General features: G+C 40.2%; 1 protein-coding gene across 2 annotated transcripts; it reads right to left on the bottom strand.

The window, feature by feature from the left end:
- Positions 1 to 445: 445 nt before the first annotated feature.
- Positions 446 to 12,734, bottom strand: LOC147800021 (uncharacterized). 2 transcript variants are annotated; one of them, XM_087133589.1, is made up of 3 exons: positions 11,759 to 12,734; positions 10,659 to 10,795; positions 446 to 9,226 (listed from the first exon to the last, which is right to left on the bottom strand). In XM_087133589.1, exons 1-3 carry the CDS (start codon positions 11,822 to 11,824, stop codon positions 9,079 to 9,081), a joined length of 351 nt encoding a protein of 116 aa, XP_086989715.1. In that variant the 5' UTR covers positions 11,825 to 12,734; the 3' UTR covers positions 446 to 9,078. The 2 variants fall into 2 exon arrangements, with proteins under 2 accessions (XP_086989715.1, XP_086989716.1); XM_087133590.1 differs by lacking the exons at positions 10,659 to 10,795; positions 11,759 to 12,734 and adding an exon at positions 9,473 to 10,632.
- Positions 12,735 to 14,627: the final 1,893 nt, after the last annotated feature.

Here is a 14,627-nt window from a genome sequence, read left to right as displayed (position 1 = left end):
TCATATACATGCTCCTTTCAGACACCTAAACAAAACCAAGACCAGCTTCTTGCTGGAAACCTCCATTAGGGAACAACTTCCCATTCATCAAGGCATGTGAGGAAACTCACAACATAGAAGTAAACAGCAGCCAGTCAAGATTTTGTTTTGCCTCTCTGCCATGCTGCACTGAATGCTCCACCCATAATGTGCTTGCATGTTGGATATAAATCATGGCTTTGATTAGTTAGAATAATAGGCGGAGCTTAAAGAATCTATGTCAATGCTGTAATCATAACATGGCGCTATAGCTCCGTGATCATAATAATGAGTTTCCACACATTGATCAAGGCCACCACAAAAGGAAAGCTGAAAGGGAGGACTGTTTTATCACAAATGTACATCAAAGCTTTCCAAAAGGCCTGTTAATTTTCCCCATGACCAGTCTGGAGTATTACCCTTTGTGGACACACTATTACATCATAAATTTCATGCAATCTGACCAATCACAAGGCTGTTCTAGCACTCACAAAGGACTGTGCATATTTCCTTTTCTTAAACGTTGGAGCATATGGAACAAAAACACCGCCCGAAATGTTCCTTTTGCAAACATTTGATTGGCCGTGCAAAAGAAAGAACACTACACACATCATCTATACATTCTAAAACATGTCTGCACAAATGAGACTTAAAATTCATTGTTGCCAACTTGAGATATTAAATGTTGAAGATGAAAATTGCTGTCTCTGTGGGGCTCAGGGAAAGGTCACTATCCCCATATGTGGTAATACTCCAGATTAATGACTTATGCATGAACCACTTACATCCATTCATCATTTATATAACCCTAGAGTGAAACATTCCACACTGGTTCACAGTGACAGGTTTTAACACTAGTCTATAAAACTAAGTACTGATGGTAATATGACGGGCACAAACAATTACTCACATCACTTAACTGGATTTTCTTATTAGCAATTTCAAGGAAATGTTGATCCATCTGCATGCTTGGTTTACAAAATAAAACAAAAATATCTGATTTGTAAAACTCCATTTTCCAAACCTTAGAACAACTTATCAAACAACTTGGGAAATTTTTCGGTTAAACATTTTGCCAAGAAATTTTTATACTTCATTAAAATCTTTGTACATCCTTTTGCTGGGAGAAGTTTCTTTGCAGTGATCATTCTTCCTGGCAAAAGGGCGTATGTGCTTACGTCCTTCTTGCAGGCACACAACGAAGTAACAATTCCAAAGCAAGCAAACACGGGTGTAGCTGTATTTGTGATAACTTAATTTCTCGTGTCAAAATCAAGCAAATCATGATATTAAGGTATTTAAATCAAGTTATTAGACTAAAATCACACCCTTACCTTTCGATTTCAGATACAGTTTACCTCCACATAAGTTACATACAGTATATCTCCCACATGAATTTGATAAATGTACAGCTGCTTCACAGACACAGAGGACAACACTTAATCAGGTAAGATGGAGAAAACTATGAGATAGAACCACCGGGAAAAAATAGCATAAAAACAGCTATAGGGTGTCATGTGAGATAACATGAGTTGCAGGGATTGGTGAAGGGATGAAATTACACTGTGGTAAGTGCTATGATAGAGAAAATCCTTCCAACATCTCGGAGCCACAGCAGTGAGTACGTAGAGTGAGTACGTTTATAATATCTGTATTTGTGGTCTTTTGTTCATTTTGTGCATGATAACTATGCAAGCCAACATAAATATAAAAACAGCTCTCTGTGATAAAAAACAAAGGATGTCAGAATGAGATGTAGTCGACGTAAATGTAAAATTGTACTGTACAAAAATAAATGGAAATGTACATGTAAATCAGACATGAGTAACCTTGATGATGAGAAATTGACTGAATGAAAGAAATTTATATACAGAATAAAAGACCAGACAATTGACGGATGGATACAGTGAATGATTCAATGTCTTTAGAAGAAAATGCCTCACTGACTGAATTCATTTGTTTCATTTCATATTTCAGAATCCGAAAAAAATCAACTGACCACTCAGGTCATTAGAAGCCACTGCATCTGCAACACCAAGAACATCCACTCTCCATACTGGTACTGGAAAAATGACCCTCATCGGAACATCCAATTTGCAAACAAACAAGAGCTGGATAGCTTTGTCTTCTAAACCTCTGCTATGCAAAAGGCTGAGCTTGATGAGCAAGCTGCAAGAATAGTATGGGACACCAATTTTGCATTTCACATAGTACACCACCCTGAATTTGTCAAAATAAGTCGGGATTTTGCAGATGAATATCTGCCCGCAGTGTCCGTCAAAGAATCCAGCAAATGTGTGGGTATTTTAAATGACAAAAACTGTCCGCCTCAGACTAGATGGATGGTCAAATGTCCACTGTGAGCCTGTCATCTGTGCTGTTACATCCACTGATAGTGGCCTGGTTTACTTGGTGGATACTGTTGACACTTCTGGAGAGCCACACACTACAGAATGTACCTTGTGAAAGTTGCAACAACTTTGATGGAAAAAGCTAAAAGTAACTGCGGCTGTGGTGACTTCTCTTCGGGGGTGCAAAATTAAGGCTCTTTCCATAGCCGAGGGTCACATTCAATGGGAGCCTTTGGGGGTACGTCTTGTTCCCGACTTGGGACATCGCAATCATGCTGAATTTCACCAAAACTTGGCCTGACAATTGTCGTCTGTCAATTAAGAAACTCACTTTGAAATTAACCATGCTCAGTGCTCTGGTCATGGCCAGTTGGTGTTCTTCACTGATCGCTCTGGACATCCAACATATTTCAAAGTGTGCTGATGAAAGGTACATTTTAGGTTGACCAAGAAATCAAAGAAAGTGTCAGTTGACAGGCCTTTCCACGAGATTGAATTGTTATATTTTGATAGAACTCAACACTAAAGAGGTAGTAGACAGGCAAAGCTGACTCAACTTTTGCCATGACAACATCAAAGTGGTGTCGAATGTGTATGGGAATGAAGAGATTGAATTCAAATGTCAGAGAGTAAGATTTAATTGCGTGGTGAGACAATAAGAATTTGAGGGTAGGGACGGTATAACTAAGCAACCTTAGAACACAAAGTTTCAAAATTTAGTCGTTAAATTTCGTACTGCCTTTTGAAGAATATACCCTACTGAACCACAGAGAGAAAACTGATTGAACTAGCTGACTTTTCACAGATGGGTTGGCAGGTAATTAAGAAAGAACACAGTGGAGGGTAGGTGTTACTTTACTAAACCACAAACAGAAACTGTTTAAACTAGCTGACTTGTCAGAGATGGGTTGAGAGGTAGTTAAGGAAGACCAGGGTATTACCTTACTAAATCAAAGACACAAACTGATTAAATTAGTTTGGGTGCGAACTACAGTTCAACCAATAGTCAGTTGCTTTTTAACAATGCGTATGCATGATTTAGTTACACTTAAATTACCCTAGGTGGCCTAAGTTTTAAAATTCATCTCACCATTGGCAGCGATTCTTTCAGTGCACATGGTGAATGAAATCTCATACAATTATTCTCATGTGAATGGTTCCCTCTGTTATGATAAATGAAATCAACTACTGTTAACCAGTGGTGTGACTATTCCCTGGGGCCTGGTTCCATCGTTCAGGTGGTGTTAGTCGAAATATAATAACTATAGTCGTTACTCAAACTCGTCAAGTTGAACTCGCCCATTGCTGACTTGCCAGAGATAGGTTAGCTGGTAGTTAAGCAAGACCAACTGGGACAAGTCAGCATTACATATTGCACCAGCTAGCAGGGCTCTGTTTCACCTGCGGACAGCCGGGGCACTAGAAATTTGAGTGTTTGCAATGGAGAGTGTCTTCCATGGCAGGTAAGTTCCGTGGAATAGAAACATGCAACTCAAAATGGTTAACATTAACCAGAGTTCATATGGTCTAGGAAGGACTGATTCACATGGTCAATGACAGCATGATTTTAAGTACAAAGTATCCAACAAAAATTTGAAACTCAAAGTTGAGGAAAGCTTAATACAGACAAAGGCAATCGCAAAAGTTTGATGCGCATTGCAAATTTGCATAGCAACTTGTCATTAGTAGACAGAGAAAAACTAGATATGAATAACTGAAGAGGTTCTGGGGGTGAAGTTGCAGGACAGATCATATGGGTTTAATGGAAAAGGTTAACAGCATAAAAGAGAGTGCCGTTATACTGACTGGTAGGCTGAAAAGATCTTTTAAGTACTGAGGTGAGGTATGTGTGAATGAGCAGATTGGGGTGGGGGTCAAGCTGAGATTTTGCCCCCGAGAAATATGTCCGAATTTTGGCAGGCATGTAAAGACACTCTTTATCATTACAAATGTCAAGTTTTGGCTCAAGCTGACATATTGTTCAGTTGTTATGGCCATTTGAAATTCAAGGCCACACGCATGCCAGGCAAATTGTGCACAGAATATGGCTGCGGAAAAGTATGTATTTTGGCTGAAATGCCTTGGCAAAATGGATACTGTGCGGCTTTTGTCAGTGTTTCACACAAGTGGTATCAACCTAACTGTAAAGAGCTTCCGGAAAAGTTGTAAAAGCGAAGCTCACAAAAAAAATGTACTGCATCGATATCAGAGAAAATGTTTGGGGGAGGGGCAGATTCTTCTCCCAGCTCTTTTAGGGTGAAGTAGAAAACAGAAAAGTTCATAGAAAAGGCGTGCACAAGCCTGAAGTGTGGAAAACTGTATGCTATGAACCCTTGAGTGTAGTATACAGTAAATCTGGCAAACTGAGGCTGGTATTAGACGTTAACAGTAAAGGTGGCACAATACAAGTTATGAAGATGTGTCCATTGCAAAGCAACACTTTGATGTGGAAGAATATTTTTATGTACATGTATGTTTAAAGTGTTGATGTAAATGGAATGGGCCGTGCTGGGAAGATTTCTTGTAAAACATGCATGAACACATAAACATATATATGACAAGAAAACGCATCTGCATAATTTCAAAATGCACAGAAATATGTCAAAAACTTATAGTTTTCACGACCCTATTTCACTCCCTTCAGGGAGTAAAAGCTCAACAACAGCCGTCGGGTACAGGAAGTTGTCTGAAGAAATTCCCAACAATTGTGATGTCACAGGACAGAGTCATTTATCCGGCGACTGTTTACTGTTACGCAACAATGCGTCGACATGTACGTAATGTAGTAGCGTTAGCGTGTGCAATCATGTCAGACTCAAGCGATGATAATTCCAGCGTTGATGCTTTTTCCGATCATGACAGCAATCAGTTGTTATGTTCGTCTTATTCATTTGACGAAGAAAGTGACATTGAAGGAGCTGATGAGGCACAAGAAATATTGCCTTGTCAGTTCAAACCAGAATACACTCAGGAAGAGATTTTGCAACTCGAGGCTGTTGCCCACGGGCATGGCAGCGACCTGGAGGATCGACAACCAAACACTAACTGGTCATGATTTTATTTTTTCCTGTACCATTATAAAAATTTGTCTTTCTGAAAAAACGTAATTGTCCTACCATTGGCTATTCGATAGGTGTATAGTAGAAGCAGTTTTTTGTACATGGTTATAGGCTAGCCTACTTGGTCAAAGTTGGTGTTCTATTCCGATAATATTTTTCACCGTGCACTGCGAGTCACATGCTTGGCGTCGATGCATAAGCGTGACCGACCGTGCAGCATTATTTGCACCGGAAAAAAGTCCATGTGCACCAGTGCAATATAGTCCCATTTTACATCGTTTACTAATAGTACATGTATGGGTGTACATGTATCTGTCAGTACTGGAATGTGTACATACATATAAACCTGCACATGTATTTGGGAATTTTGAGTCCTCGTAAAAATCTGAGTGTGTGCTATCCAACATGGCCCATCCCCTTTACAATGTGCATATCACCACATTGAAATTTTCAAGAACCACAGAATACATCTGGGCGTCTCTTGGAAAGAGAACTGTACTGTTTGTATCATTTGAATGTACATGTACTTCTCTAAATTAGTAAGAGTAGTATAAGAACACCACAGATCCAGAGTTTATGTGGTGATGTTCCCTGATGACAGGTCAGGTGAAAACAAGCAGAAAGAACAAGCCCACATTGTGAGCAAATTTGGCAAAGGTTTGTTGCAACAGTTTGGATTCCTAATTGCCAAAGAAAAATGTCTTTGGACACCAGCACAGAAAGTAGTTTGGCTGGAGTTCATTTGGGACTGGCAAATGGGTATTTTGTAACCAATGGCAAATTGGAAAGATGGAGAAGAAATGATTTTAGATTTACTCCTTTTCCAAATGGAGGAAAATCCAGACAGACTAGTGCCAGCTAAGTGCTTGCTGCAGTAACATGCAGATTATTTCCCTCATGATCTCAGTAAATCAAATCGGTTAGGTTGAGAACCAGGGCTATGTAAAATGTATATGGGCAGGTTAGAATGCACCAAAGAGGAGGCAAAGAATGGGATTATGCTTTGGAAAGGAAATGTTTTGACATCTTAATAAGACAGGTATGAGACCGAAAGCGCAAGATGAAGGTGACACAATCAAAGTACATAGTGATGCATCCAAGGATTATAACAGTGGATATGTATCCCTTTGTGAGGGAGGCCTTAGCAGAAAGCATTGAAGTTGTACGTACAAGGTGAAGCTCGACTTGGAGAGAGGATCAGGCTAGAAACATGAAGCATGTTGAAAAGTGATGTGTACAGTTCAAGAAATAGGAAAGTAAAATTGATAACAAAAATATTTTTAAAAAGCTTAATGCAGGAAAAAAAATATTAACCAATTCATTGGAGAGGAGGAATGATTTTGGAGCCTGGTCAGATTGAGGAAAGATAAAACATCACTCCTTTGCTGCATGTGTAATCAAAGAAATCAAACAAGATTTATGCATATATTGTACAGAGCTAAATTTACAAGATTTAAATATGGTTTAAGTGCTTCCTAAATTCTATCTGACAGTGTAACTTGCAAAGTGTGTTTTTGTACAAATATTACTTTGTGTAAGTGCCCTCTGGTTTGTGATGTGAATGACAGATTACAATTTACCTGACCAAATTTTGATATGGTTGAATAAGGAACTAAAAGTTCTTTGTTTGTTGTGGACAAAAAAATTGTTTCTATGATGAGTTGAGGACCAAACCTAAAATGTTCTTAAACTGTTGTGGATGTAGCGATTATTCTTTGTTGAGGAGAAAACCAACTGCACAGCTTATTGAGGACTGCAGGTTTTTAAGTGTTTTTTAGTGCACATAGAGCTGGGGCATGCAGCGCATTCGCACTGGGGCTACATAAAGTCTGCCCATGGTCATTCTCAGACAGGTTCTCTACTGGGAGCTGCCTGTACAAGACCTTTCAAGACCAGTCCAGAATCCAAGTATAACTCCAGGGCAAAGCACTATAAAAGTAATCCTGACGAAAGTAGACGATAATTAGCCATCGAAACATACAGCTTTGGACAAACAGTGCTATGCAGGCTACCATTGTGAACTTTTAATACAAACAAGAGACTATGCAGCTGCAAGTTTGACCCATGTTATAGAGGGCGCTATTTATGGGATGTTGATGATTATACAAGGAATGCAATATATCACACAGACAGAGTTGTTTTCGTAGTTGAGAGTAACCCCTTCGCCTCAAGACAATGGTTTCTTTCTCTGTCTCCCACCTGTGAATACAAATTCCCTTGACATTCAACTTGCTAACTCAGTACCAAGCTTCCGGCAGATACGGGGACTTAAAATTGTTTAAGTGAAGGCCCCTAAAATTGTAGGTAAGCCGGAATCGTTATATGAACATGTAGTAAATGTAATCGGCATTTACCTCAACTTAAAACTGAATAGCTCCATCCAGTTTAAGCGTGTTGCCAGAGTTCCAAGAAAAGAATCTAGCATCCGCTGAATGTCATTCCTGGTTTCCCTCCAAATAGATATTGATTACTCTTCTTGTTTATTGTAACCAATTAATTGCATGAGAAATTCCTCCCCCATGAATCCAGGTGGCCATGATCAAACAACACCTCAACCACAAAAACAAGTCAAATGTTGTGTCACTGTCAAGTCTTGCTGTTGGAAAAGCTCTCAGATGTGAAGTAAACAATATGTAATAAATATTAAGATAGTCAAAGAGGGTGTGGAATGGAAAAAGTGTATGAATGCAAAGCGAATGAAATCGGATGGCAGAGAGTGAAATTCAGCTGCAAAGAGAGACGGTGGAAATTTGAAAACACCACTACCAACTAAAAGGAACCTTAGAAACCAAGGTTTAGACATTTTAAGCGGTAAATTCCATACCGACTGTCTAAGCATTTTTGGCAACAATTCAGGGCCAAAAAGGGGCGCTACCGCACTTTGATTGTGTCGTCCCATCACAGCAGCCCACAGCCAGTGAAAGAACCTACCCAGAATAAAGCCTGTTTCCCTCTACTAATTCATACTATAATTCATACTTTCCTTCATGCTATCATTTATTTTGAGATATTAACAAAATGAGCTAAGAGGAAGATAATTGAGGAATTAAGTCTGAGAAAGTTTTGAACTGAACTGCATATGCGAAACAAATAGTTTGGGAATCATCTCTTGGCAAGAAAATTTGAGCTTGCGACAATGAGTAAAGGAAATGATAAATCAACAGTTAACACTGGAAATAGCTTTAGGAAGATTCCAATATGTCTTACTACGCTGAAAGAGCAAACACAAAGTCAAGTTTAGACTTTCTGCCAGCCACCACCATTAATCCTCTTTTGATGTATTGTTTAGAGTGTAGTTACTTCTTACAGTGAGAATGATGTTTGAAAATAAATCAAATAAAAAAATCAAATCAAAGTGTTCCCCTGACTTCATTTTGTGATCACGTGTGTAAGATTTTCAGTGAATCAGGCTCACTCCATTGGTAGCAATTCCAAGATAGGAGATATGGGTGGAGATTGTGACAAAGACTTCTTCACAACCATCTGCCTGACTTTGAAAATCATGTGCCTACCCTCTGGTCCACAAAAAATCTTCCTCCGGATGGCTCTTCAGGCTCTTGATGGCCAAAGGTTTCTTGAATGGCCACAGGCAAGTCCTCCCCCAGTGCACACCATACAGCAGCGGCTGCTGAAGATGTTTCGGTCTGTCCCTACACTGGACGCCGCTCACAGCTTGATGTCTCTGAGTGAACAAAGCTCTGTAAGGGGACACAGATGTACTTGGTGGCCTGATGATGGTCAGGCTGGCACACTAGGATCAGACGGATGGAACCCTCACCCAGCACCAGTAGATCATACCTGTGGGATATAGCATTAGAGAATAAATTCGGTTGAAAAATTAGCTACAAATAATGCAATGCATCTACTAGGAATCCAGGAAGCTGGTGGTGGCTTCCATATCACGTGTGCATCATGTCCAAATGGACCGAAAGAATTCAGCCAGGGCCAGTTTTGGGGGGTTCAGTTTACAATACTTTTAAAGGAGAAGTTGAGTTGTCTTCTAAGTCCACAGAGTGTTCTGAAATAAAACATAATTTGGCTCACTGTACAAATGTCCCCTTATAGGTGATACAGAGAGAAACTGGACTGACTAGAACACCATTACATCTGTGATGGTGCTGTTGTCGGTCTTGATCGTTGGGTTTGTGTAAACTTAGATCATTCGTACTTGGTACCATGCATGCATGAAACAAGTGTGCTAGATAAGCCTTGCTAGGTGCACTAGAAAAACCTCCTCTCTTGTTCACATACGGAGCCCACAGTAGGACGGAATATAAGCAAATGTGACCCGGTGCATCATAATCAGGAATAAGTCACTGAGGTCGTTTTATGTTATGGCCGAGTAAAGTGGGGGTGTGGGTAAAAATGTTTTAAAAATCGATTTGGCGTTTGGAAGTGTATGTATGAAAGGTTACCATCAACACACTTGCAATGCGTACCATTTGAAAGATTATGAAATTTTTTTTCTGACCATGTGCATATCTCAAAAAGTCAATTTGAGACTCCTGATTTCGATGTGCTGGGTCACAAACAAGGTGTGGACTGATCCAGTGATCAAGCATTTGACTCTTGGTATGAGTTTGAGATTTTGAGGAAAAAAAATGGTGCCAAAATGTTCTAATATTGATGAATATTTTTACATTTCTTGAATACCTGTGTCACCTGTGAGTCCAAATACATTCCTACTCATCAGAGCACTGTCAAGGCTACCTGGTTTCAACTGTGCTCCTGAAAATTTACATGCTGACCTTTTCTCCATGTGTAAGAAAACTGAATATGCTGAAGTGTCAAATCCAACACTGATGAGGGTAGCCAGTGGCCATTCTTTGAAAGTGCTGAATACGTTTTGAATGTTAAAGCCAGCATTTTAAATATTAAATTCAACAAACAATTTAAATGCCAGATTTGAAATCTAAAATGCAAGATTGAACATTTAAAACACTGGCATCAACACTTTCAAAGAATGGCCACTTAATGCACTCAAGTAAGTACTTACAGGTACTTACAAATCCACTTCTGATTGTGGGCCTTTATAGGCTTCTTTCATCAGACCTCCATACAGCCTATTAGACCCATAAGATCCCATTGATCTTATTGAACAATCATTGAAGTGCCAGATTCAACACTTCAGGGTTTAGCTTTAAGGATTACAAGTTCAAGCAAGCTTGTCATCTCCCAAGTTCCACAGTGAGTGTGACTGGACAGCATTTTAATTTCTTGATACACTCACATTCCATCTTGCCTGGTGTACCAGTAGGTGTAACCCAGGAATGACTGGCCCTCCACATGGACCCTGGCACCTGAGATGGGACCATCATCCTCACTGACCGGTCGGACATGAATGGTGGAAACACAACTGCCAACAAACTTTAGCCATGATAAAAAATTTATCAATCCTTCTTCCAATGACATATGCAAATTTACTGAACATGCCCAATGGATGAAATATTTTCCAGTTCATAAGTACTCAGGAAACAATCAAAGCTTTATTATTTACTAACATTTCACACTGACACAAAATGTGACCCACTCTGCGAAAAGGAGTCTTAAGTTGCCAGAGACACTTTTTTAGGTTTCATTTGTCTTCGAAAGAGCAAATGGAGATTTTTCTTTTGATGTACAGGTATCAATCAGTTTGGCATCGTGATGAAAGGGGATACTCCATGGTTAAAAATGCTGTGGCTTCCTATTGATTTACATTGTGCAAAATTATTCTAAAGGACTTTTTACTCCAAAGTGGCTCTGCCGACTTAAGACTCCTTTTCCCAGAGTGGGTCACAAATACTTTAAATCTTCCAATAAATTCTTCATAAGGAAAATGAAAGTCTGTTTATTTCCTAGGGCATCAATCACTTCTGAAAGCAGGAGTTACACATAATACCTTGGGCAATACCAATGCAAGTGTCAAGCCCAAAGCCCCTGGTGGTGTGGAGTGTGGCCCTATTAAGGGCCCAGGAAGATTTGGGATAGCACATGCAATGGGTGTGTTCTGAGCCAATTCCTGACTGCTTTACCCAACTTCTTAAGCCAAAGAATTCATTTGATTTAATTCCATAGTTTGAAGGTATTACCTATCGTGAATTGTCAAATCAACTGTAAACACACACCATTTATTCGGCAACCCTAAAAAAAATTGGGGGTGAGAGACAGACAAATGCTAAGATACCCCCACTATGAGGGACATGCCTCAATCCTGCTTACTTGTAATTTGACTGAGTAGTGTCTTAAAGCACATCATTAAAAGGCAAAGAGAAACCATCAAAAGACATGTTGAAGTCATTTGAAACAAATGTTCTTCAACCAGTAAGACAAGTTGTTTTAAAATCTTACCTTGGATCCACAGTGCCCCATTCCAGACACTGTCATCCTCCCGGGGGATTTGTAGCGATTGTACATGACGGGGGAGGGGTGACGAGGGATATCACATCACGGCCCAGGACTGTCTCAGGGTCTGGGGATGTCTTATAGAGGATATTGGAGGCACAGTAGTCGTCATGGCAACAGTCAGGGTCCAGACAATCCATCTGGGTGTCTATTTACTGAACAAGGTTGAAACAAATTGATTTATCCTCTCAGGAGGGCAAAACTAAGATGGATTGATGCACTCACATACAATGTAGATGTACGCCCACCATGTAAGATAGAGAAACATGAAATAACAGATAAGTTTGTCATGAAAGTTGGTATGATGAGCAGGTCGCAGTGCATGCTATATGACAACCCACCTCCATCACTGTGTTATCCACTGGCACAAGCTGTTTCCATGGTGATTTTACAGGCTTTGCCACGATGGGGGGAAGCAGCACATACCCATGTCACACCGGCCATGGATGGCGCATGTGAACCTATAGTTATTGGGGATTCAGAGATACATCAAAACCTTTTTCTGAAAATGCACAGCTGCGAAGATTCCCTTCCTAAACTGATTGATCACGCATGCAGAGAGACCTGACTGGGCACATTTAAAAAAGACAATTGCAATAGTTTTCTGGAGTATTCTCTCCGGTTGAGGGAAAAAAATTTCCCTCAGCTCCTCAATAAATGTCCTTATTATAAATCTTACAACCATAGGCCCTTGGAGTGATGAAGGAACATGTATAACAATTTGGGAAATAGCCAAGAAGGGTCCCTTGGCAACATCACTGTTTTGCAATAGCTTGATATCAGACTGTTGCTGAACATAACCATTCTGACAATACTTTTATGCTGTCTTTATTCACAGGTCCTAGCTTTCCAACTGTTTCCATCTGGTCCTTTTTTGTCAAGATGTATTAGGGTTTGTAGAATAAAGGGTTTGAATTAAGAGGTACAGATGGGTGTAGTCTGTTCTGGCAAGCATGCCCATAGAGGTGCATGTTCTATGGATTTAACAATGGATGCACAAGCAGCTTACATAGAAGAACAGGGACAGAAAGCAATGGTGGCACATCCAGAACTTGTCATAAGGAAGGAGGGGCTCCTCCACCACAATGCACCTCCCCCACACTTCACCACAGGGGATGGGGATGTACAGCTATATCTGTGCTTGTAGTTTATTAAACTTAAAGATGTTGGTATATATTGCATCTTTGTTTCTCAGAAACTAAAAAAGAACAAGAAAAAAAATGAACCGGGGGAGGGGGGCTTCAAGCCCCGAGCCTCCCCCTCAGTACTGGTATTGCAAGCAGCACTAATGGACACATTGGAAAATTTGATTTCTCCCTGAGCTGGCCAATTTTGGAAGAAAATTCAGTGAGTCCAAGAAAGAGATACCCAGCAAGCAGTTGGCCAGTTGGCCAGAATGTGGAATGAAAGGATCCCCGGCAATGAAAATTTCAATGCAAGAGCTGTGAAGACCAGTCCAAAATCAACGGGCTGACACGTACAAGTTTTGAAGAGAGCAATTAGAGTGTTTCCACAGGGAACAAAATCACAAAGTGATCACAAAAGATCGATTTGCATAGCAACTTATTGCTAGTAGAAGAGGCTCCGGGGTTAAGTTGCAAAACAAATAAGAAGAATTCAAGGGAAAAAGGTCATGGCAAGAGAGAGAGTGTCTTTACCCCGATTTGTAGCTGAAGCACTGAGAAAGTAGGTTTAAATTTACCTATTAAGGATATCATACCTGATGGGTATTATGTTTCGGGGTACTGCCTAGCCAACTCATCTAAAAAATAAAAAAATCAGCTAGAGAGGATCCTTCATTCCTTACGGAGAAAGTAGAAAAGTCATCCAAAACAGGTGCACAAGGCAGAAAAATAGAAACCGCAGATTGTTAAACCCTTGACTGTGGCATAGAGTAAATCAGGCAGTTTGTGGCTGGTATTGGACTGATGAAGCATAAATAATAAAGAAGCACAATATAAGTTTTAAGAGGATGTGTCCGGTGGAAAGCAATGTTTTGACATACATAGGAGATATGTATTAACTTTTGATTTAAAATCTTCATATCAACATATTTGAATTGCCAAAGACAACTGAACACACATAGTCTTCTCTTGGAAAGAGAGCTGTGACACAAGTTTTTGTCACTTGAATAAATTTATATGATGATGTATTTCTATGGTGGCATATTCACTAATTTAAAAAGATGAGTGCTGATACATTGGAGGTCCAGAGTTTATCCGGTGGTCATCATGTTTCGGGATGCTTGCTTACTTGCTTATGGACATTCATCGAAATGATGACAATGTCTCTCCCGCAAAAGGAAAAGGAAGAAGAAAATTAGTGTTGGTGAAGGGAGCACCTCTGATGACTCCTTAGGGTGGCTCCCAAGCCCACACTCAGAGGCGCAGTGTCTCCCACAGGTGGGGCAAGGGATACCATCGCCTGGGGAAGGCCTTTGATTCTGTCGCAGGCATGTTTTGTTGGTGGCGTTGCCCCTCTCGGGGACGATTAACAGCCTGATGACATGCAGACCGCCATGGGACCTGGTCTTTGACAAGCAGCTCTACGGGAGAGGCTGTGACTCCCCACTTCTTCAAGATCGCTTTCAGATGGTCCTTGAACCGTTTCTACCCGCCGACATTCCTGAATGACAGTTTAGGTGGAAAAAAGGAGAAAGAACAAGCCTGAATAAAAAGCAAATTTGTTAAAGGTTCATCGCAACAGTTTGGAATCCTGATTACAGAGGGAAAAAGTGCACGGAAAACAGCACAGAAAACAGTTGGGCTAGAATTGGTTTTGGGTCTGGCATACAGAAATTTTATGATCAATGCCA

Source organism: Acanthaster planci, linkage group LG02, assembly GCF_054643075.1.
Source record: "Acanthaster planci isolate LZ-2023a linkage group LG02, COTS_SCS, whole genome shotgun sequence".
Classification (NCBI taxonomy): domain Eukaryota; kingdom Metazoa; phylum Echinodermata; class Asteroidea; order Valvatida; family Acanthasteridae; genus Acanthaster; species Acanthaster planci.
The sequence above is the reverse complement of the archived record's forward strand: the minus strand, read 5'-3'. Positions and strand labels throughout refer to the sequence as shown.